General features: G+C 35.5%; 1 protein-coding gene across 12 annotated transcripts in view; it reads right to left on the bottom strand.

Moving 5' to 3' along the window:
• Positions 1 to 25,363, bottom strand: part of adgrb2 (adhesion G protein-coupled receptor B2) — a 300,747-nt gene that overhangs the window by 31,839 nt on the left and 243,545 nt on the right. For 10 of the 12 annotated variants that reach the window (XM_059556467.1, XM_059556463.1, XM_059556465.1 and 7 more), the window contains 7 exons: positions 20,885 to 20,988; positions 18,128 to 18,230; positions 14,375 to 14,525; positions 9,351 to 9,420; positions 7,287 to 7,353; positions 4,307 to 4,392; positions 1,041 to 1,139 (listed from right to left, as the gene is read on the bottom strand). In XM_059556467.1, the coding sequence (XP_059412450.1) occupies positions 1,041 to 1,139; positions 4,307 to 4,392; positions 7,287 to 7,353; positions 9,351 to 9,420; positions 14,375 to 14,525; positions 18,128 to 18,230; positions 20,885 to 20,988 (680 nt within the window). The remainder of the gene's footprint in view (positions 1 to 1,040; positions 1,140 to 4,306; positions 4,393 to 7,286; positions 7,354 to 9,350; positions 9,421 to 14,374; positions 14,526 to 18,127; positions 18,231 to 20,884; positions 20,989 to 25,363) is intronic. The other 2 variants (XM_059556468.1, XM_059556469.1) reach the window with 1 other exon arrangement.

Below are 25,363 nucleotides of genomic sequence, written 5' to 3'. Positions count from 1 at the left end.
GCCCTTGATCCACACTCTGGTTCTTTACCTCTTCAAAGAGCACTATCCTCCATGTTTGTGTGTATGTGCATGAATTTGTGTCTTCGAAGTGGCTGTCAATTTAACACATTCCTTTTACTTAATAATAATAATAATAATAATAATAATAATAATAATAATAATAATAATAATAAAATATAATTAATTTATTAATGATATATACAAATATAATTAATATTTAATAAAATCACAGGGTTTTTATTTATTTATGTATTTATTTATTTTTTTGCATGGATTTTCCAATCATTAGAACAATTTGGTAAGTACCACTTCCATGCTTTTGCAAAATAAATAGATAAATCCTGTTACGTTTTTGTCTAATTTTAGAGTTTAAATATTTTTAAATCCTTGAAATAAGATACAAAACAAGATAAATACTTTTAGTAAGTGTAGTTCGTCTTACTAATTTTTTCTTAAAAAAATTTTCTATTCCACTGGTAAACTTCCTCTTTTTTATGTAAACACGTGCTAGACAGACATCTTAAACTGTCTGATAACTGCGTTTGTGTCTTGCGTATGACACGGTGTCCTAAAAATGCTCAAAATTAAAAAAGCTACACTTAAAAAAAAAAACACATCTCGAGAACTTGTGTTTTTCCCCTTCCACTGCCAACGCCTTGCATTTTTTAAAAGCGAAACCGTGTTCTGTGTTAATGGGCCCTAAGTCTGTCTTGGACACTTTTATAACTCAACTACAAAATACATTGCACTGAACAGTGGTTTCTGTACACTTATATTTGACAAATAAACAATATATCGATTTCCAAAGCCATCTTTGCTATATCTTTTTAATGATTTGCAATACTGTAATGCATTAAACGCTTTTTTTTGAGTGCAACAAGATTTAAGTAAATTATGTAGTCTGCAGACAGGAGGGTGGCTCTTTGAAGAGTTTCTGTTTCTTACTGTCAGTGTTGGGCTCTAGAGATAGAAAGAGAGAGAAAAGAAAGCCACGGAGAGAGAAAGAAAGAGATAAAGAGAGAATATGGAATGAGACTAACATGGCGCTGCTGGCGGTAGAGCTGGACAGGGCAGTACTGGAGATCACGCCGCACTTGGAGCATTTCAGGAGCAGCCTGTTACGCGCTTCCAACGGCGGACTTCAGGACCCAGTACACACACACACACACACACACACACATACACATACATATACATATATATATATATATATATATATATATATATATATATATATATATATATATATATATATATATATATATATATATCCATATGGGAATATATAGAAGCAGGGAGGTAAAGAGGAATATATTTAAAAAAACAAACTCATAAATATCCATCCACACACAAGCACACACACACACACATAAACGCCACAAAGGTAAAAGGTTTGAATGTAGGATGTAGGGGAATTGAGAATGGAATGATGATGACAAAACACGCACATAAGGAAAGGGAACACAAAATACAAAATAGAGAGGAAAAAAGAAAGAGAGAGAAAATTAAAGTAATGCCAAGAAAACAGCATCAAGCAATGATCAACAGCAATGACAGTGAGATCTGTAATGAATGTCACAGCGTGAAAGTAGCTTGCGTGTGTGTAAACGAGAGAGAGAGACGATGATGGCAGGAAAATGAGAAAATGGAGAGAAACACAGTAGAATGCGACCACAGATCATTAACAATCAGCAGATGAGGCAGATTGGGAGCTGCAAAGACTAACCTACTTCAGCTGCTCGCTGAAGTGTGTGAGTGTATTAGAGGAGTATTTGTGTGTGAAAACAGGAGAAAGGCTGCTGTGGAGAGAAGAATAGTCTCTCGCTGTCGACACACACACACACACACACAGACACACACCTGATACCACCCATGACCCCCTGATTTATGTAAACATTGTTAGAAAGCAGATCAGCATGTCCAGGTTGGTCTCCCTCAGGTCATTAACCAGGAAGTTCAGTTTTTAATGAACCCTGTTACAATCCCCTTCAGCTTTATAAGTAAGAGTCTGAGATGTAAAAGTGGCACAAAAAAATGTAAAGGACATTTAATATATTTTTTAAATCAGGAAAAATGGATTATGTATGTGTGAATATGTGAATACAAATGTATTTTGTCTTGTGCCATTGGGAGATTTTTCCACTTTGTTTTAAGTGAAGAAATGTTTAAATTAAGTGAGATTTATGCTAAAACCAACTGAATTGGAAAAATACAAGTTACACCTATATTCATGATTTAGTCTTAGAAAATACTGATGTCTTGGGAAATTCTTATGCGGTTTTACGTCCTAGGTAAATTATTCTTGTATTAAGGACAAGGCTGAGACTTTACACTGACTACATTGTTACAAAATAATAATACAAATAAATAAATAAAATTCTATTTCAAACGAATTATGTTCTTTTGAACTTACTATTCATCATATAATCCAATTGTATACGTTGCTGTCTTGGTGCCAGCCAATCACTGCGTTGCTGATCATTGTTTCAAGTATGGCTATATCTACCCTTTTCAATGAACATGACAACAGAAAGTCTCTGAATATCAGAAATATGGAAATGAAGGGCACTCGGGATCAGCCATTAAGAGAAGAAGCAGCTTATTACAACTGTGGACTTGGGTTTCATTTACACACACAGCCTTAAAACACAGAAAGCATGATACTAAATTTAGTTTAGTATTTAATTTACTAAAAAAGACTGTTCAGGAAATATGTCCACCACCACAATAATAATAATGATAATAATAAAAGATTGCGAATAAAATATGATTAAGGTTTCTTGCTAAGGTGGTTTTGCACTGGTTTTGCAATGCGGTTGCTTACTGGCCCACTTCCAATGATATAATACTGTGGTCTCTAGATATGGCCTGGGTCCCTCCTTGAGGTCTATTTTATGGCCCGCCAGGTGTAGTCAGGTTGCTTTAAAAAGTAAAAGCACCCCCTCTCAATTAGTTGGACATTTTGAGATGACATTCATGCACAAAACATAAAGAGTTAAGAATTAAGGACTGACAGCAAAGCCCTAAAACCTACTGTAAATATGAGCAATGAACAATGATGTTTGCTGAACTAAAAAATGATTGCAAAAGCAAATGCACTGTATGTGAAAGACAGCATGAGACAGTGTGTGAATATGAAAATGAATGAATTTAAACTCTAGGACATTTTTATATCAAAGCCACTATCTAGCCATTGCAACTCCCAATATGCATAAATCTCCCTTGTACATAAACATTACAGGAAAAAAAAAGGGTGGAAAAAAGACAAATCAATTAGGGCAAAATTGCAGAATGTACTCTTGCCTGGAGGGATTACAAATAGCCAGTCATTGGATTAGCTCAGATCTCTGATTAGCCTCTCATTCAATTAGTAAGACCCACAGTTTCCTGCCAAGACGTCGGTATGGTGGTCCACCAAAGCAATGCCACATATCTAAATGACATTTTTACAGCGTACACTCAATGCGGAGAGGCTATTGGTAGCTATTAGATGCACTAATTCAGTTGCACTGTGAGCATTAAGGCTGCCTCATGCCTTCAGTATAGAACTAGTGAAAACATGTTCATGCATGACAATGAGCTTGACAGGAGAACCGTGAGCTCATTTTAAACAATGTAGAGCACTTATCTTTGCTTAAAAATGGGGGTTTCTGATGTAGCGTTAGTTTAATTAAAGACGAAGGGCTGGGAGAATGCTCTTGAAGTTCCCAGGTAGGGTATTCATGGAGCGGAATGGGAATATTCAATCTCTCAGTGCGATTTAGCCTCTCGTGTGAGGTGAGGGATGTGGCGGTCCACTCATTAACACAAGTGTTTAATGGATCGCGCTGCTTTGTGTCCAATCAAACAAAGGCAAAACAGAACAAACGTTTTAAAAGCACAAGGGCTCTTTGATCCTGTCAGTATATACAGTTACATGAACAATGAATATACACTTAGCTAATGACAGAGCTATCAGAGGACTAGACTGAGGTTAGCAGGCCAGCAAATCAATACAAGTCCATTAATGAAGCTGTCATATCTTGGCTTTCAGTCTGATGTTTTTCAACTTTTAGTGTGTGTGTGTGTGTGTGTGTGTGTGTGTGTGTGTGTGTGTGTGGGTGTGTGTGTTTGTTTGTGTGAGAGCGAGAGATAGAAAATGAGTGAGAGAATGAGAGAGAGAGAGTGCATGGGTAATTTATTTCGCCCATCCAAATACTTGACAAGATATTTTAAAACCTTCAACAGGCTAGTGGTAAATGAGTGACTTGGTACAAATCCAGAAATAGATGAGTATCACATAGTCATCATTTTGACCTTCACTTACCCTGCTCTCTGCTTTTTGGACTTGTCTGAGATACCATCTCTAGACATGAGCTTGTTGAAGACCACTATCCCAATCAGCATGTTCACCTGCAGGAAAGAGATAGAAGGTGTGTTATTTGTTTTGTTAGAACCATCATAATTCTTGTGGTGAGAGCAGTGTTGTTTGTTAGCAAAAGGATTGTGCTCCATTCAGAACTGAAACAAGGATGCCTTTTAAATTTAACTTTCTAATTCTATTTGAATTCAAGTAGCCACCAAATGCAGAATTGCAATTCTAATCTGGATGTCATGCAATATAATTGAAATTCATAAAGCTGTACTTTTAACTAGAACATAAAAGTTTGAGTTTCAAAATCTAGACAGAAAGAAGTTTTATTCAAAGTTTTATTGAAGGTTTATAGACTCATACATGATAGATAGACAACAGATCAACAGAAAAGTGGATGGATAGCATGACAGACAGAATGATAGAATGAGAAAGAACAATAGAATGACAGACAGACAGACAGACAGACAGACAGACAGACAGACAGACAGACAGACAGATAGATAGATAGATAGATAGATAGATAGATAGATAGATAGATAGATAGATAGATAGATAGATAGATAGATAGATAGATAGATAGATAGATAGATAGATAGATAGATAGATAGAGAAACAGATGGAATGGCAGACAGAATGATAAAATGACAGATAGATTGATAGAACAACAGATAGATTGATAAAACAAGATACAGAATGATATAGATAATGCTAGAACACTACACTGATAATACAGATAGAATTACAGAACGAAAGACAGACAGACAGAAAGACATCTAAGTGGAATAAAATAATTTAGTACTTTTGGCCAGAATTTAATATAGATAAACTCAGGGTAGTGTGACAATAAAGCATTGTTGCATGGTGACATTTAACCCTGGAGCATTTATAGCAGTGGCTCTCTAACAGCCTGTGACAGGTGTGGTAGATTTAAGTCTGGAAGCAAATGAGCAGGTGGGATCATGAAGGAACAGTAATGCCCTCATGTCCCTCACCCACTCTCTCTCTCTCAGCAGATTGTTGTCCAGTCCGCTTCAGCCAGCTGCCCACTGGACACACAGAGCACTGAAGAGGAGCTTAGACAAAGGCCATGTAAAGACACAAACACACACACACACACACACACACACACACACGCTACTGAACCTTTGCTACACACAGGATTTGAGCCAAGCCTATACTGTTTATCTTGTATTACAACAGGAGGGCATATGGTTGTAGGTCACAAGACTGACAATCTCTTCCTGTTAATTGACACCTGACTGCTTTGCACCAGCACATGAACAGTGACTACAGCAGCTGCATTCAACTTTGTTAAAGCAGCAGTCTATTGCAAAAAAACAAAACAAAAAACAAAAAAAAAACACCTGTACTGGATGTGATTTGAAACCCATACTAACATGCATTTAGTACAATGTTGTTATGATGCTTACACTGCTAAGCTTAAGTGGAACACATACTGTAGGTAATATTAAGTTAATACTGTAGTTTAACATTTAGATTTTTAAGAAAAAAATGGTAACACTTTAATACATTTAATTATGAACAAGTTAATTTACAGCTATTTAAATCCTAAATCATTTATCCATACTCTATCATTTAAATGTTTGGGGTTAGTAAGATTTTATTTCTGTTTAAATAAGTCTCTTATGCTCACCTAGGCTGCATTTATTTGATCAAAAATATAGTAAAAAGTCTAATATTAAATAGTATTTCAGTTTAAAATAACTGTTTTCTATTTTAATATTTTAAGATGTATTAATTTATATATATTTAGCACTCATTACTTAATTCTTCAGTGTCATATTATCAAGATATTATTGTGATCCACATCTGTGTTTTTGTTTAGTGATAGTTGCTCATGAGTCCCTTGTTTGTCCTGAACAGTTAAGCTGCCTGCTATTCTTCAGAAACATCCTTCAGGTCCCACAAATAATTTGTTTTTCCAGCATTTTTGTGTATTTGAACCCTTTCCAACAATGACTGTAGGATTCTGAGATCGATCTGAGGACAACTGAGGGACCCATGTGCAACTATTAGAAGGTTCAGACACTTACTGATGCTCCAGAAGAAAAAACAATGCATTAAGAGCCGGGGGGTGTAAACTTTTGATGAGAATTGAGATGTGTAAATATTTCTTATTTTGCCTAAACATCATACTTTTTTCATTTAGTCCTGCCCTTCAGAGACTACATAATTATATAGATAAAAAAGAACCCTGTTGAAAACCCTGCACTAAATGAACACTCAGCCTGTTCATTCTGCTTTTGAGAGCATACCAAGTCCACCATCCAACCTACCAAGTCTGACATGTTTAGGAGTGCCGTTCGTATTCTCATCATGCGAGGCGCTAGCTTAGACAATAGGTCTTCCGTTTTACTATTTGCTAGAGACAAGATTAATTATTTTTCCATTAATTAGATTTGCTTCTCCAAGGAGGAAGCCAGCATCTCCAGATGCACAAATCTCATTTGCAGTTGTTTGTTTGAGTGGGACGCTTCACGACACCACCAAGAAACAAACAACGCAAATCACATCTGACCATAAAAAACAATGCAAACATCTCACCGAAAACACACAGCACCTGAGACTGGGGTTGTGGATGACACACACACACACACACACACACACACACACACACACACACACACACTATATATATATATATATATATATATATATACATACATACACACACACACACACACACTTTGGTTGCTTTGGGCTAAGCTCATCAAGTTCACTCGTGAATTTTAACATGATATACACTGATGAAAATTACACACATTTGAAATGAGGCAGGCCTCAACTCTAATCTCATTCATGGTTTTTCTCTTTGACTGCTGGCCTGATATATTTAAAATGCATATTAAAGTGGGTGGAGCTCATGTTGGTTAAATCTAGCCAATGAAAATACAGAAAGTCTGAAACCTACCAGTACAATGACAGCAGCGGGGCCGACAAATGCATACAGCAGCCCTCCTTCCAGAGACAACCAACAACTGAAGATGAGAGAAAGAAAGAGATACAGTGAAATATAAACGGTGCAAATCACAAGATAGAGTTGAGAAATATTTGGCTTCAAAAAAAACAAAACAAAAAAACAAACAAACAGAGTTTGGTAAGCAAGTAACTGAAATTATTATTTTCTTTTATATACATATATGCAACCTCTTCATCTTACTACTTGATTACTGGAAATGTCATATTGTTGAAGTGCTTTCATTGCAGAGACCAAATAAAAGACAGATACAGATATTGCCTGTTAAAATTCTAGACAAACATGCAGCTTTACAAAAGCTGGAAGGTCATACTTTATAGATGAGCATTATTAATCATGATTTTAATAGAGCTATTTTAATATTTGCAAATGTTCTGGTCAAGTGCAATCAAACAGATTTCAATTTAGTTTGTATTCTGGAGTCCTTGTGAAATGTCCGCTGCGAAAAGATCATAGACGTATGCTCTCAATCATGCATACGTCTGTAGAGAAGAGTGCCTGTGAAGTAAGCAGGCTGTTACTGAGCCCGGCGGTGAGGTTATCTGAGGCTGCTGACTTCTTGGCAGTGTTTCCAAAATGTGTCCTTTGGTTTGAGGGGAATCCATGTGTCAGACGTATCCAATTAAAGCGCTCAAAGGCCACCATTGTTTCAGCTTTTAGTCAGGGAGCCCCCTGGTTGAAATCAATTGCTTAGCAGTGCAGTAAAGACAGAAACCATTATATGCAGAGCAGCAGAAAATGGCCACCACTTTGTGGGAATCCATAGAGGAAGTAAAAGACTTTCTGAGGACTCTCTGACTCTAGATTCTTGTTGAATTTTTTTTTTCAAAAGTATAAGGTCAACATTAACTCACAAAAACACCACATTTCTTGTGTTGGTCTGTGCATCAAAGATGAAATCATATCAGTTGGTAAAACCTTGGCTATTTTGAAAAAAATTGTATTTTGATTGCAAATATATATTTTGGTCACACTTCGACACGTTACATTTTGGTCCAATTCACCTTTTCCTAAAATAAATAAATTTAAAAATTAAAAAAATAAATAAATCCTGATTTGCTCCTTATTAATATTTTATATGGTATTTGTTAAGTTTAGATACTGTGTAATATTAGGGATGTAGAATATGGTCATGCAGATACTTAACTATTACCTATTATTTGTTCATTAGTCTCTTGACATGAAAAATAATTAGGATATTTTGATAAAAAAACTAAAAACTAAATTAGATATCAAATTCTACATTCTTAGAATTGTGCAACTCTATATACTGCCACACAGCGTGTAAAAATACAGTATAAGTCATCATAATCCGTAATTATGTCCCCACTGGATGAAAATAACTGCTTGTTTGTTATGGGTTTTATTGTTTTTGTCTTGTCGCGCCGGTGTTCTGACCGGGACACAGCATCACCGTATGGTAAGGGGTGTAACATTTCCATCACATGCTTGAGGCATTTGGCCAATCACAATGCACTGGATAGCTGGCTAATCAGAGCACACCTCACTTTTCAGACCGATGCGCCTTGTAAAAAACAACGCGTTTCAGAAAGCCCGGGCATGTAATGTTTTTTTTTTTACTTTAATCTTCATAAACACATTTTGTTACACCAAATACACAAAATAATGTTCTTTTAAGCAACATCATATGACCCCTTTAAATAATAAATTTTGGAGTGAGGGGAATTCAATGCATTTTTATAGTGGATGTTTTGTTTTATTTACCAGTATTTTACATTATTCTGAATGTAATTTATAGACAATGCCAAATGACCCACTACCCATTTTACCAAGTACTCTGTGATCATACACAATTACTATAATATATAAATATATTGATGTATTTTAGATGTACTGTAGGTACTTCTGTATTTATTTTAACATCCAGAGACTTGACTGATCTCGACATACTGTAACCCTTAAAACAGAACCAGAACAATGTTTTAATGTTACATATATGCTTTCTTTGGGAAACTGTGCTGCATCAGTGATACTTACTAACTTGGCGTGCCGTAACCTCTGGCCCGGGTAAAACCCACAGATACAGCGACCACAAGGGCTGGAAGACCTGAAAGATAAAGCTTATGATAAGAAAAGGGGGAGAATACAACCCACTGAAATTGAAAAGTTTGTTAAATTAGTATTTTAATACAAAATGTAGTGGCAAAGTTGATTGAAATTATTCACTAATAAAGAATGTTGAGTTGAAATTCTGAAAAAATAAAAATAAAATTGGCAATTTGAATATTGACATGCAGTGAAAGTTAAGAGATTTTATACATCTAGCCTGCAAGCGAAAATTGCACACCACATATAATAGCAGAGGACAAACACTGCTAAAAGGAAAGTTATGAACAGAAAATGCGACCTAGAATTTTTTATTTTTTCAGAACCATTAATGGCAAATGGCCAGAGGCTGGAGGGGAAGTTAGCTGAAGTAATCTCCTCTCACACTGGTGACTTTCTGTAGCTTGTGCCCTTTTCATGGACAAATGCACATGGCATACAGGTACACCATTCCCACTGTGCGCAGTGCCCTCCCAGACAAGCTACTTTAGCAGAGAGCAATTCCCATGGGTCTCGGTGTATGTATCTTTTTTCATGAGGCCGAAGAGTAGCAGTGTAAACGTTCCCGTCTATGTTCTCTAAAAGCGCTCCACAGGGCAAGTACACAGAGCAAGCACTGTGACCCTTTTATAGATAAACTGAGAATGCTAGTTGAAACCAAAAAGCTTTAATGACGTATAGTATAATGACATAAAATGCACATTACTGTGTTTTGCTTCAGGAGTCAGTTTTCAAATGCATATATTTCAAATGTTTCAGTTCAGAATTCCAAGGGCACAAAGTAAATTATTAAAATAACATGTTCAGTACAGCCAATTTATTTTAATTAAAGAGCAGGTCATATGGGCTTTTGAAAAATATCTCTTTGGCAATTTATAACGTAGCTTTCCTTAAATGAAAACAATCTGCAAAGTTGTTAATCAAAAAAATGCATGATAAATAAAGATATTTTCTCTCAAAAGAGAAAGAAGGTTCTGAATCGCCTTAACAAGTCATCATATTTTCAAATCTTTTGCCTGTAACCGGTATATGTCACTTGGTAACACATTTGCATAATCCCCGCCTGCTCGCGAAATATGAACAGAGTCTGACCTACCCATAAACACTTCTGCTATTAGTGTGTTTACATCAAGATGAGATAACTCTGTGTTCAAGAATACCACAGAAATACAATTCAAACTTTTTGTTGTGTGATTGTCATTTAACTGAGGACTGCTTCTCTATTCTTGGCTATTTATCTTTGTTGGCTTCTAATCTTCTTTTTTTTTTGGACTAACAAGCATCTCCAAACCACAACCTGTAAGTATGTTTGATAGGTTATGTGTACAATTTCAACTGAGTGCTCAAAATGTCAAGTTTTTGTGCCAATGTGTGATGTATACCTAGTGCAGCTTTAGGTTTCCATGTAAAGCACGGTATTACTATTATGATTACTGAAGTAGTTCTGATAATTCGCTGTGAACCTAAGAATGTGTCGATTAATGTAGACTGACATTGTTCTAATTACTTCATTTAAAAATAAAGAATGTAGTGAAGCACTCAGATTTTATAATCATATTGAAATTCCTGTTTATTTTGCTGCACTGGCAGTTAAAGGATTAATGCGTGAGATACGAACAAATGTTAGGCTGGTCCACCTATGATACAGCTGTTCATAAATTAAGACAGCGTCTTTTGTCTGTTGTTCTTCAAACATTTAACTAGACATATTTTGGTATACAATCTGTATTGTTTCATCAGTTACTCACGTCAGCACTTGGCTAACGTACCCACCATTATCATTTTAGGTTTTCACAGTTTAGCAGATAAACTTTAGTTGTGGGCATGATTCGCTTGCATGAGTGTTTTTGTATTTTAAGTCATTATTATAAGAATGGATTGGCACACTATATTATTGTTTTATGTAAAGGTACATTGTCAATAGTAGTGCTTGCTAACTGGCTCAAGGACTCCACTCTGTGCCAGTCACAACAGGCTTGGCCAGCTGACCAATCAGAGCAGAGTAGCCTTATGGAAGGGAGGGGTTTGCTCCGAACTTGCTTGGAACAAATCTTTTCGAAATCATTGGCAAATGACTCTAATATTAAATGTATTCTGACTTTAATTACAATGTTTTCTGACTTTAGATGCATTTAAACCTGTTGTAGGGGACTCCAACAAAAAATTAGGACACTTTAAAATACCACATGACCTACTCTTTAAGAAAGTAAAAAGGGATATTTTAAATACAACCTCTTTATCTTACTGCTTAAGGTTTCTGAATATACTGAATCACATTGTTAAATTGGTTTCAAGATTTTTATGTCATACAGTACAATGTAATTAAATGCACATTACTGTGTTTTGCTGCAGGAATGTATATATTTTATATATTTCAGTTCAGAAATCATATGGCACTATGTGTAAATTAAGCAAATTCACTGTATTACATAACGTACGTTTTTATACTGTCCAATAATGATAATTGATTTATAATTAATTATTATTATTATTATTATTATTATTATTATTATTTTACCACCTAGATGAAAATAAATAAATAAATAAATAAAATAATAATAATAATAATAATTAATTATAAATTAATTATCATTATTGGACAGTATAAACACAAGTACATTATGTAATACAGTGAATTTGCTTAATTAAATTGTATTTTCTTTGCAAGAATCTATATAATATTAAATATTCATGAATGTAACCCCCCCCCCCCCCAAAAAAAAAAAAAAAACTAAACAAAACAACAACAACAACAACAACAACAACTGCATTTTACTATTTAGTATATGGCAGTAAACACTATCATAGCTAAAGACCTCAAGACTGAGGAAGGTGTACTTATTGGTCCTTGATTACACTGACATGTACAGTGACCTTTACTTTGTAAAATCCCATCCTCCCTCTCCTCCCGTTGTGTGTGAGGGCTTCCTGGACTCTCCTGCTGGTGTCATCCCTATTGTGTTTGCCATCACAGTCAGGGAGGCCACCTCTAACTCATGTGGTAATTAGACCTATCCATTCTTCTCGCTCTATGTCTGTGTGCCACGTCCACACATAATGAGCTCTCCTCTGAAATATTCATGTAATTAACAATGCTATGATTAACTCTGGAAATTAAAGGCAATTAGAAAAACTCCGGTTTAGAGAGCAGGATTGAAAGACGTAGGAAGGCAGGGGATGAACGGGATCCAAATGTGGCTCTGGAGGAAGCAGCGCACAATGAAGGAACATGAGTTTGCTCTGGATTCAAGCTGTGATCATTTCATACTGTAACCTGCGGGGGGTCAAAGTTTGGATAGCTAGAATAGTCAGTTGGCTCCTTCTGGTCAATTCTGTAAACATACTACACTATGTGAGCAAAATAACGTTTCTTTGTGGATGGCCGTTCAAAAGGAGCTGTATGTTGTAATAATTTATTTTTCCAGCAGCATAAAAAACTGAGACACAAACAGAAATCTTAAAAACATATATATGTAATATAATATAATTAGGGCTGGTAAACGATTACATTTTTAATCTAATTAATGACAAGATGTAGTGATTAATTAACTTCTTAATGAACTGTTGTATAAGATGAGTATCACATTTGCACTCGTGTGATATTGCACTTAGCCTACTTCTCGTGTGATATTCCTTAACTATGTGATGTAAATATGAGACAAATTTTCAAACGGGCATTTTGCCCCATATATTGAATTTTAGGGATATTCTCTAGGCTTCATCACACAGTAAGTTGTTGCCCTGCCTCATATTAGTCATCGATCGACTGTATGAAATGGCAGATGATCCACATAGGTCTGGGTCAGGGCAAGTGCGTTAAATGCGTTAATAATTTTAACCCATAATCTTTCTCCATAATTAATTATTCTAATTAACACGTTAAATTACCAGCCCTAAATATAATATATCTTACAACAGACATGATATAATGCAGGCAAAAATAAATAAATAAATAAATGTGCCACTTGTGAAACACACACACAAATGTTCCACTGTTATTCATTTAACCAGTAAGTTCTAACAAAGAGCTCAGTCACATGACATTAGATAGATAGACAGACAAACAGACAGACAGACAGACAGACAGACAGACAGACAGACAGACAGACAGACAGACAGACAGACAGACAGACAGACAGATAGATAGATAGATAGATAGATAGATAGATAGATAGATAGATAGATAGATAGATAGATAGATAAATAGATAGATAGATAGATTCTGAGTAACATGAGTGATACTTTTTGGACATCCTAGTTAGAAATCTACCACTTCCCTGAGGGCAGCAATGCTATTCTACAATATCTGTAAAGGGCATCTATGAATTAATGGAAGTGATAGTGGATCAATAAGTTACAAAAGAAGTATGTTTTCGGTAACACTTTAGTATAGGGTCCAATTCACACTAATAACTAGTTGCTTATTAGCATGTCTATTATTAACATATTAGCTGTTTATTAGCGCTTATAAAGTACATATAATGCATGACATCCATAATCCTACCCAATACCCTAAACTTAACAACTACCTTATAAACTATTAATAAGCAGCAAATAAGGAGTTCATTGAGGCAAAAGTCATAGTTAATGGTTATTTAATAGTGAGAATTGGACCCTAAAATAAAGTGTGACCTTGTTTTCTACTGCAAGTGCTTGAATATCCTTTCAGATCCCACCAGTGTTAAGATGGCTGCACACAATGCATTTCTAATCAACCATCAGGCATCTATGTTTTGCAATACAGAAGTAACATTGAGCTCCTGTGGCATGCTTATGGTGTGTCATTGGGCTCCACTAAAGCACACTGACGTTGCAGATAATTTGATGTGACTGAATTGATAAGAGCTGGCATGTTATACTCCTATGGATTAAAAAAAAAACTCAAGCTGAAGCATTACAATAACATTGCTTTTGACCTTCAATGTTAGTTTCTGGTGTGTGTGCGGGTGTCCTACCCCAGCCCAGGCACAGGAAACGCTTGCGAATGAGGCGGGACCTCATCTTGCCAATCACAGCCAGGTAGGACTGCCATGCCTCTGTCAGTACCCAGCAGAAAGAGGCCAGAAAGAAGAAGTGCAAAAAGGCAGCAGTAACAGTGCACAGTCCCTAGAGACAAAAGAGAGAAGAAGAAAAAATGGGAGTAAGAAATGATGGAAAAAGATGCGAGAGAAAGCACAGGAGCAAACAGAGGTGCAAATGGCTCCCAGCTGTTCGTTATTGAAGCCGAGAGAAAGAGAGAGATGAAGTGATTGAGAAGAAGTGGGAACGAGCAGTGGACATTAAGGAAAGTCCATTTGGAGAGAAAGTGACTTGGTTCCACTGTGGTTTGAAAATGAGCTCTAACGACGCATCCTGTCTAGGCTTTTTTCCTTGTAGACACTACTTAAAAAGTGAAAATGGGTTAGTTACAAGTTGAATAGTATCTAAGGAAAAATGGCAGGCTGGAATTAAAGAAAAGTGTGATTTAAGTAAGCGGCGAAAGCAAATGAGTAGCGGTAAGCGGTAATCTCGCTGTCGTTTTATACAATAATGAGGTGCATATTCTAATGCTAAACACCGGCCCGCTCAGCAAATGACCCAGGAAATGAGAAGGATTTCACATCATTTATGGTTTCTGAAATTAGCCTTATCTGTACTTTCTTAAACTAATGCCGAATATTAATATTATATTATTAATATTAATATGAGAATTTAGTAAAGTATTAAGTCTGGATCGAGGGGGAAGGGGTCAGTTTGGATTTGAATGGCAGCACTTATTTCTCTGGTACCTCTGTAGTCTTTCTCAGTGAGACCTTCACAGCTGACATAAAGCTGACCCTCTTGTGCCTACCACGCGTCTGTCTGCTACACGTGCCTGCCTGACTTTCTCAAATTATATTGTGGCCATTTACATAGTGTCATGACAGGCTGGAAAGAGAACAAACAGCAGTTACCTGTATCACAGACAGACTACTATCTCTATGGAGTCTAGGGATCCAAGGTTAAGTGCCATTCAGAACTCAATAATCTCATTACATGTTACATGTACTTACTACATTAATGCATAATTACATGCAAGTAACCCTAAACCAAACTAGAATCCTATCTCTAAGCATATAGAACAGTAGGAGGCCAATCAGAGTGTGCTTTCTACCGCAGCAAGTGTTGCTGCCACCGCGGCTGCAAAATGCATTTTCAGCTTTTGACTGCTGAGTGGCACTTTAACCAGAAGTTATCAAAAAAACTAATCAAAGCACAATTTAGAAGCTGACAGCTTTGCCTTGCTGTTGTGTTACATTTGACGGCTGCAGTCAGCGGAAAAAATAAAAGAAAAACACTGTAGTTAAAATATTTAATATTCACAGATGATTTATAAATTTAGTAACCCTACTTGTGAAGTTATGTTCATTTCTTAGAACGAATAAAACAGAATAAAACACGCACATGCTTTGTTATTCGTTACCTGTCCTGTTTATTTTGACAGATAACTACTTGGCAAAAGGATATCTGTCTGTACACTGATTAAGAAATTGTTGCATGTTTTATAAATTATTTCCATTATTTTTGAGGCACTGAATAATTTAGCTTCCATTATTTAGGCCTAGGGATATGCCAGTATAAAATTTTCCTGTTGCTATTAATTGCTCATGTTTTTATTACGGCATATGGTATTATCACTGTATTGAAATTTAGTAAAAAAAAAAAAGTCATAATACAGTAACAGGTTAAATAACTTTTTTTCTTTTGACAAAAATAACTGAACATTTAAATACAATAAGGGCTGCAAGGGCTGCATTTTCTGCAGTTTAGCGCAATCTGGTGTAAGAGAGTGAATGTGCTTTCATTCAGTGCATCTCTCAGGTGTTCCCCCTTGTGCTTCTCATACGTGCTTGTTTACATCAGAGCAGGATACAGCGGTGTTGTGCATTTGCACCAGTTGATGGGAAAAGTATATATTGCATGATATATCGCATTACCGAATACTGGCACATGTCTATTTAGGCTTATCTAAAACAAGAAACAAATAAATTAAACCTGGCCACGATTTAGCTAAATCATTGAAACTGAAATTAATGAACAGATTTATAAAATGTCCTCATAAATTCAAGTTCTCCCATTATAATCAACAAAGTGCACACAATGTAAAAAAGAGCTTAATTAATTGAAACTTAAGTGATTTTAAAGGGAGCCTTCTTTACTTGCTTTCATACAATTGCAAATTAAAAAAAAAAATGCAGCCACATTTAAATGCAGGAGTGTATTCTATTCCTTCAAATATCAGAGTCTACATATTTTTTCTTCATTACAAATCTTTTTTGGTTTTATTTTGTATCATTGGATGTGAAACAGCAATCTTATTCGCAGCATTTCATATTTATTTGTACAATAATATCTAACTTAACCCGTTTTGTATCTATTATTTAATGTAAATGAGATTTATTAAAACAATCAAAATCAACGAATTGGAGCGGCATCAGCCTTTAGATCATTTTAAAACGTCAAAAAGCCTTTAATTTACAGGTTATAACTGTCTCTGCCTCGGTTGTAAACTTGTGAAGATTTTTATTTTTATTTTTAATGTGGATCCCATACTGTAACCTAAAATAAAAGTGCTCTATTACTATTCATATTCAAGTGTTTGTGCTGAAAATTATTAATGCACATGCATGACAGGGAGGCACCCTCGTGATCATTTGTTTTTCTTGATAATTAAATAACTTAAAATTGGGGTGCCTTATATACATGAGAAATGTATCTACAGAAAGCTTGAGATGTCTAGTTTTAAACGAACCAACTCAAAACGAAAACAAATATTCACTGATTATGCGAATACTGTGGAGATGAGAGTCAGCAATGTGAATTTCATCTTGCAGCTGACAAGAAAACATTAGTTTATTAATAAATAATTCAAATGTCTCCTTTTGCACAATTATTAGGCCACGTCTGCCTGTGCTTTGTGGCAAACTTAATGCATGTGCTTGAGCATGGAATATATTAAAGCTCATTATGGATTAGACTGTGTTAATTTAATATTATTCAACGAATCGTACGTTTATGACAAATGAATGACTACTAATAACAAGAAAAATTTTACGAAGGGGCAGACCTATCAAATGGCCTCTAGACATCTCTGTTAAAGTTTTTAAAGCATTTTACGCGTGTTTAAATAAACTCAGCTTTCAGAACAGTCCGTAATGGAGAGATGCCTTTGATTTTTACTGAAATACAAAAACAAAATTTTTTATAAAATTGATATTTCATGTTTTAAGAATGGTCAACCCTTCTCCATTCTGCAGATATTGTTTGGGATTTAGAAAAAAAAAAACATAAAGATATGGTTCAGTATATTGGTAATGAATGCATTCTGTGAGAAATTATATTTTAGGTTTTGACTAAATGTCACGTCAGTAAAGATGAAATTGCCCAATAATGAAACTAAAAATAATTATGATGTCTTGGGACAGTTTCTTATTACTACAATATATTTGTACATTTGTATTGCCAAAACGACAGCAGCGTTATGCAGCGTTATGCAGCATTGCCACATAAAATTAAAACTGAAAATAGTACAAAGCAGCATAGGTTATAAATTAAGAACAAAAGAGATGCACTTATATATATATATATATATATATATATATATATATATATATATATAAGAAGCTAAAAGTTGTTCTTTCTCAGCTCTTTCTCTCATACACATGAGAGAAACACACACACATACTCACCTTACTGAGAGTTTGGGACTGTCCCACCAGTATCAGCACATTGGAGGCCAGTATGGACAGACAGAAGTTCACCAAGATGATGGACCTCTCTGAACGTATGTACCTAAGAACCAAAGAAAGACAAGAAAATCACATGCTGACAACTTTAACAGCAACATTGTGTTGGTATTATGCCATTATTATCTTAACAAAAACTTGAAATACAGGTTTATGACATAAAATGTGTGGGATCCGTTTATCAAAATCCATTTATCATTTCTTCACTTCATTGAGCACTGACAACTAGAGCAGCATCCAAGATGACCTACAGATGAACTCCAAAACAGCTTTCTTGCACACAAGCACCGGTGAGCAAAATGTCCTCATCCACTATTTGAGCTCTGACCAGATCTGCTCAAGAGGACAATGACAGCGTCCCCTGGATCAGTGGTCTGAGTGATAGGGGAGGCCTGTGATAAGCTCTCTGATGTGGCAGGCGCACTAATCTTGGAAAGAGGAAATACTTTTTCACCTGCTACTCAGGAATTATGGTATAAGGGCCAAAAACAGGGGCAATTCTAGAATTTTCATTTTAGGGGGGTTCAGCCCCAAGTGAGAGTATATCAATAATAATAGCCCAATAGTAAAAAAAAAAAAAAAAAAACATGTATACAAATAAGAATTTTTTTTTTTTGATTCATAGGGGTTGTTTACTAAACGTATTGCAGTATTCTGCTGTATTGCATATATAGATAAATATATTGAATAAGCCAAATTCAAGTGTTCTTGATCTCACACACACAAGTTTTACTGTTTGCATTTCTAGTACAACCCTCTTTCCTTAGTTTAAGTATGCAAGACTCTTTGCAACATGCACTGGAATATGCATTATATTGAAAGTTACATTTTCACATGAAAATGGCAACATGATTATTTTATAAAGTATGCATTCATATCTGCTTCATTTTCGCTGGAGGAAACAGCTGTGGTGTGATGAGGGGTGAACGCAGTGAAAACTTAGGCTACAGTAGATGGGGAACCGATTATTGCTCCCCCATGAAATTTTGTAATCTGGATTTATGAAAAATAAATGCACAGATGCAGATATTATAACAATCTATCATTAAACATACACCCTGTCCTCTGTTTCTCGCTCTACGGTGCTGCGGTCTGCAAATTGAAGAAGAACGCGCTGAAAGACGGAAAATATATCAAATATATTTCAAGAATGTATTTCTTGTATGTATAAATATACTGCAGATTATATATTATATATAAAATCTGCAGTACATATATACATACAAGAAATAAATTCATGAAACATTTGATTTAGTTTACAGACAACAAGGGGAAAAACAGTTTGACACTTAACGTAGCCTTTATATGCCGAGTTTCAGTTCATTTTTGTGACAGTAGCTTAATTTGTACACAGAAAGGAAACTCAAATAGCAGAAAGTGATATCTTATGTGTTTTCTTTATTTTACAAAAGCACAATATTTAGTTTTATTGTAAGTGTACACAAATAAAAGCAGATCCTTATACAGTGATGTATTATTAATAAGATAATACGTGTTTAAAGTTGCTTCTGCTGGTATAAGGAAACAGTTGAAGTGATTGCTCTGGCGCGCATGCGCGCTCACACACACACACACACACACACACACACACACACACACACACACACACACAACACATCAGTTCCAGCATTGCTAACTTGACAGCACAGTTGGTCCTTTATCAAAGTAAAATACAGCGCCAAACAACAGCGCACCTGCCTCTGTGTCACCGCAACTGAAGTACAAACCTATTATTTACATAATAAATAATAGTTTAGCATTCGGATAAGTTACATCGCAAATATGAAAATATTATGGAATATTTGGATTTGTGCCAAATGAGAGAGGTAGGTTATATGAGCACAAAGATCCATTTCGCAAACAGTTGAGTTCACAATCCTTTAAAGTAAACTTCTTTGTCAGTCTGTGAGAGATGCATTCAGAGTCAGCACATGGTCACAGCCTAGTGGGCTTTGTTTTCCAGTTTTCAACTCACGGCATTCGCTGTTCTTCTGCTGGCCCTTCTGGATTGGGGGTGAGCTGTACTATATATATATATATATATATATATAGTACAGACCAAAAGTTTGGACACACCTTCTCATTCAAAGAGTTTTCTTTATTTTCATGACTATGAAAATTGTAGATTCACACTGAAGGCATCAAAACTATGAATTAACACATGTGGAAAAAAAAATTTGATATGTAATAAAAAACATTCAAGGAAAAATTTGAGTCATTCTTCTGAGGAGATAAATACTTGACTAAGGACTTGATAACGTGTTGGCTATTTTCTGGACAGGGTGTTAGCTGATCATGTGACTGTCCAGGGCCATCTGCCACACTGAGCTGTTAGCAACCATGCTAGCCTTCACTAGCACTCTCCACATAATCCTGTCCTTCCATAGACATCTCCCGCCATCCCTTATTTGTTCCCAATTATTGCTAATTGCAGTTTTGGCCCACTCTAGCTCTACCCCATGCCAGCTGCTCTAACCCAGCCGGGGCAACCCCATGTGGGAATCTACAGTCTGAAAAATGAATCTTTTAGAGTGTAAGTGTACCTGTGAGAGCACTGGGAAGTAAACAAGTAATAGTGCAAAATAGCACATAATATCCTATTATCAGCAGAGGACTGGAAGCTATGTTCAAAAAGGGTCTTCTGAAGGTCTGTGTTGTGTTGCTGGCTGTGGGTAAATGAAGGGTTTTTGTTGAACTCACCTCCAAAAGGCAGCGTAGATGAGCAGCAGAATGAGTAGAGCTGTACAGGATATGCCACATCCCACCATGAGGGGCACAGACGGCATACTGGAGGGCCCCATACCCTGGAAAGATTCAATGGAAAGAAAGAAGATTATTTTGAGATGTTTATGGTAAATGTATGGGATAACATACAGTCAGTTGGTTATTAATGCATTTTTTTTATAATGACCAGGTGACATTATATTAATAAAATGGCTACTTACCAAGTTAATAAATAAATGAACATAAAACATTGAAACCGTTTCAAAGCATATTTATGCTCCACTTTACTTGGCTAAAGTTGCTAATTGGGACAAGCTTTAAACAGCATGATTTTCAGCTAAATTATTTTGAATACATATGTGACACTGCAAAAGAGTAAATATTATAATATACACTACTAATAAATATATAGGCTACACTATTGCTACTGCATTTTTATTCTTTAGCTTGGGTTAAACTAATTTTACTTCAGTTTCAGCAGCTATGCTAATGATGTCTATATTTTGTTTCTATGTTTTGCCACGGGATTAACATCCCGTGGTAACTAGGATTTACACAAGCTCCAGTCTGGATCCAGAACACCTGAGAAGAGATGATGCTGACCCTCAGAGGACCCCAGATGACGCTAACCTTGAATCAACAAACAGAACTAACAATTATTGCTACATGTGTGACTGCATCATATAATTACTATTAATTAATAATATTGATAGTTCATCATCTAGCTGACTACGTCTTGTATTATTATTTTTATTTTTCTAAAATCCTGTCAAACATGCACAAACTACTAGCTACTACTAAATATTGTAGAAACATAATTTTCTGTAAAGTTGCTTTGTAACGATTTGTATTGTAAAAAACGCTATACAAATAAACTTGAATTGAATTGAATTGAATATTGTTTAAAATAAAATTATCGCTTATATATTTAACAAGGATCCCTTTAATTGTTCAAAAGTGTCAGTTGATAAAAAAAGATTTAGATGCTGATATTAGAGTTCAGCTATTAGATGCTGAGCATTGTTTGTCAAGGAATCTTGATAAAAAAAAAACAAAAAAAAAGTTTCCATAAAAACATTAGCCAGCACAATAATTTTCAACATTGATAATAAGAAATATAGCCCAAATAAGCATATTACAAAGATTTCTAAAGGACCACATGACACTGAAGACTGAAAATTCCACTTTGCCATAATTAAATAAAATAAAATAAAACAAAACATTATTTTAAACAGTAATATGTCATATTATTACAGTTTTTTACCCTGTATTATTCCGTAATCAGAAGACTTAAAATAAAAATTAAATTACTGTCCCTAAACTATTAAATGCTAGTGTGTATGTGTGTGTGTGTAAATGCAGGAATGTATGTCAAAACTGCAGAGAGAGAAATAAGACACTGTAAACACTTGACATTCAGCTGCATGTTGGGTGAAGGATAAAAAGTGCAGAGGGAAAAAAACTGAGGGGCGGTAGAGAGAGGATTACATTGTGTTCATGTTAAAGCTAAAGGCCAAGGGTCTTCTTTTTAAACAGCCTCATGCTTCCCTATCTTCTTTTACACTCCTGGGTTCATTTTCTCTGTTTCACATCAGGTCAAAGCTGGATTCTCTTCTTAAAGTGGGCATTCTAGCTCCATCAGCCCATTAACACTTGTGACCCCTTTGGCCCAGCTTATTAGGCATCTCTGCAGAGAGAAGGGTTACTATGGGTGAACACATGCCTCATGTTTCTGGATTAACCCTCCTACTCAGCCCTACCACCAAGAATTATGGGTAGATCTGTTCAACCGCATATTACCACTGAGATGAATGTTCAGGGTTCAATTTAATGTCATATGCACAAGTGCAACATGCAAATGCAAAGAAGTCTCAAATACACAAAATAAAAAAAAAATATCAATGCCATTCAGCTTTCTCTCCAGTCTGGAAGGAATAATAGTGTTAAATGTGATGCTGTAATAAATAAAGAACAAAGAAAATCTTGACATTAGTGCCTTCCTGTTGTGTCAGTGCAGCGTGAAGATCCCAAGAAATTGCCTTTTCACTGGACGTGTTACATTGTGAACTACAGGGGGTCTAATCACTCAGACTGCATCGTGTTAATGCGCCACATCACCAGCTTTTCACAGCACATCAATATGGTGGATCAGTCTGTAATCATTATACAGGTCACAGTATTTTTCTTTGCAACTAGAAAAATATCATAATCATAGAGTAGTGAGAAATCCCTACTGCCTTCATTTTTTTATGTTACTACTCCTGATAGACTACTCCTGAAGGTCATGGCTAGACCAAAACATAAAACCACACTTCTTTTTTGAATATTATGTGCTGCTTTTGGGAGATACTAATAATTCTGTGGAAATCTGTAGAGATTTCTACCATCTGCTGGTTGGCATGATTAAAGTCTTCCACATTCAGGGGCACAACATCAGGGTAGGTAATTTCATAACCCTTAATGTTAGATCACAAAATGTATTTTCTTGATCTAAATAGGCAGGACATTTATTTAACAGTAAGATGTTCAAAGTTAGGGCAACTAATTTGCTTTAGAATATGCATTAATCAGGACACAGGGAATTTACAGTTAAAAAAAGGTTTTCTTTTTTTTCTGTTCTGTGGAAATTCACAAAGCTTATTTAGCAAGCACAGATTCTGCGTCGGCCTACCTTTTAAAATCAGTCAATTTTAAAAGACTACTGGTGACTAATGTTCATCTCTGTGGTGAAAGTTTATTGGTGTGATTCACAATGCACTGTCAATTCAACTCGGTTGTTATCATCGTAAACAAATTATTTCATTTGTTACACAGAACTATGGAAGCAAATTTTTATTGCAGAATAAAAATATAAAAATGATAGTTGCAATTATTACTGTGGCAGAAAAAAAATAAAATTCTGTGAAAATAAAATCTCAGTGAGATGTAGATTTTCGGAGGTAAAAAAAAGCAGTATTGGTGATGTAAACGTAAAAAGAAGTCTGAATTGTGAGACGATAACTAAGAATTCTGAGGGGAAAAATTGTCAAAATTGCGAGAAGTTTGCAATTCTGAGAAGGAAATAAGCTTCCATACTAAATAGTGATTCAATAAAGCAGCTTTTAAAATATATTCTTCAAGTTGATTAAGATGAAACAAATACAAAAGGAAAAAAAAATAGTGTCTTAATTGAATCCCTAACAAGTGTAGCTCACTGACTCGGAGCAGTCTCACACCACTTCATCTGCTCCTGCATCTAGTGTCCCTGTGGATACATTCTTCCTCTTCAGGTTCTTGGAATAAGAAGCACAGGCAGATGATCTGTCTGGCAGTCAGTTGTGATAGTGATGTGGCATTAATCAAGAGTGTTCTTACAGGGCGGGAGGCATGCTGGTAATATTTCTGAAGAACTGTCTGCAGGTTGGCATGTTTAAAGTCTCCTGCAACCAGGGACACAGCATCAGGGTGGGTACTGTCATAGCTGTTAAAGGCACAGTTCACTCAAAAATGAACATGCTGTCATCATTTGCTCATGTCGTTTGACTATCTTTCTGTGAAACATAAAAGAAGATATTTTGAGAAATGTGTTTTTCTAATATAGTAACCAAAACTTAATGGTTAGCAACATTTTTTACATTGTGAGTCAATTATGACATCATTTTCATTTTAGACTGAACTTACTGATCTGATTAGAACAGAATATAGATTGCATACATGATGTTTGCAATCTTCCTGTTTCTGCGGCTCAGTGGTAGAGCATTGCATTAGCAGCGCAAAAGGTTGTAGGTTTAATTCCCAGGGAACACACATACTGTTAAAAAAATGTGTGGCCTGAATAAACTGTAAGTCGCTTTGGATAAAAGCGTCCGCTTAAATGCATACATGTAAATATAATGATGTCAAAGGAAAACCCTGTAGAAATGCTGTTATTTAACAGCTAGATCCCATGTTGGAAGGACAACAAAGTGAGAACATGACATGAGACGTGCCACCTTTTAATCCATGTGATCCATCAAACTGCACAGCTTCAGTTCTATTAGAGGTCAGCTAGGACTTGTTGAGACAGAATCTAGCAATATGTGATGTCCAGCTAAAGGCTTAACCTCTCTGCACGTTTGTTCGTCTCATTCTTCACAGACTTCATGCTGAACAGAAGGACTCTTACATATGTGACCCTGGATAACAAAAACAGTCTTAAGTGTAATTTTTTTTTTCGAAATTAAGACTTCTACATTATATGAAAGCTGAATAAATAACCTTTCCGTTGATGTATTGTTTGTTAGGATAAGATAATATTTGGTCGAGTTACAACTATCTGAAAATCTGGAATCTGAGGGTGCAAAAAAATCTAAATATTGAGAAAATCACCTTTAAATTTGTCCAAATGAATTCTTAGCAATGCATATTACTAATTAAGTTTTTATATTGTTTATGGTAGGAAATTTACAAAATATTTTCATGGAACATTATCTTTAC

Source organism: Carassius carassius, chromosome 8, assembly GCF_963082965.1.
Source record: "Carassius carassius chromosome 8, fCarCar2.1, whole genome shotgun sequence".
NCBI classification, from domain to species: Eukaryota; Metazoa; Chordata; class Actinopteri; order Cypriniformes; family Cyprinidae; genus Carassius; species Carassius carassius.
The sequence above is the reverse complement of the archived record's forward strand: the minus strand, read 5'-3'. Positions and strand labels throughout refer to the sequence as shown.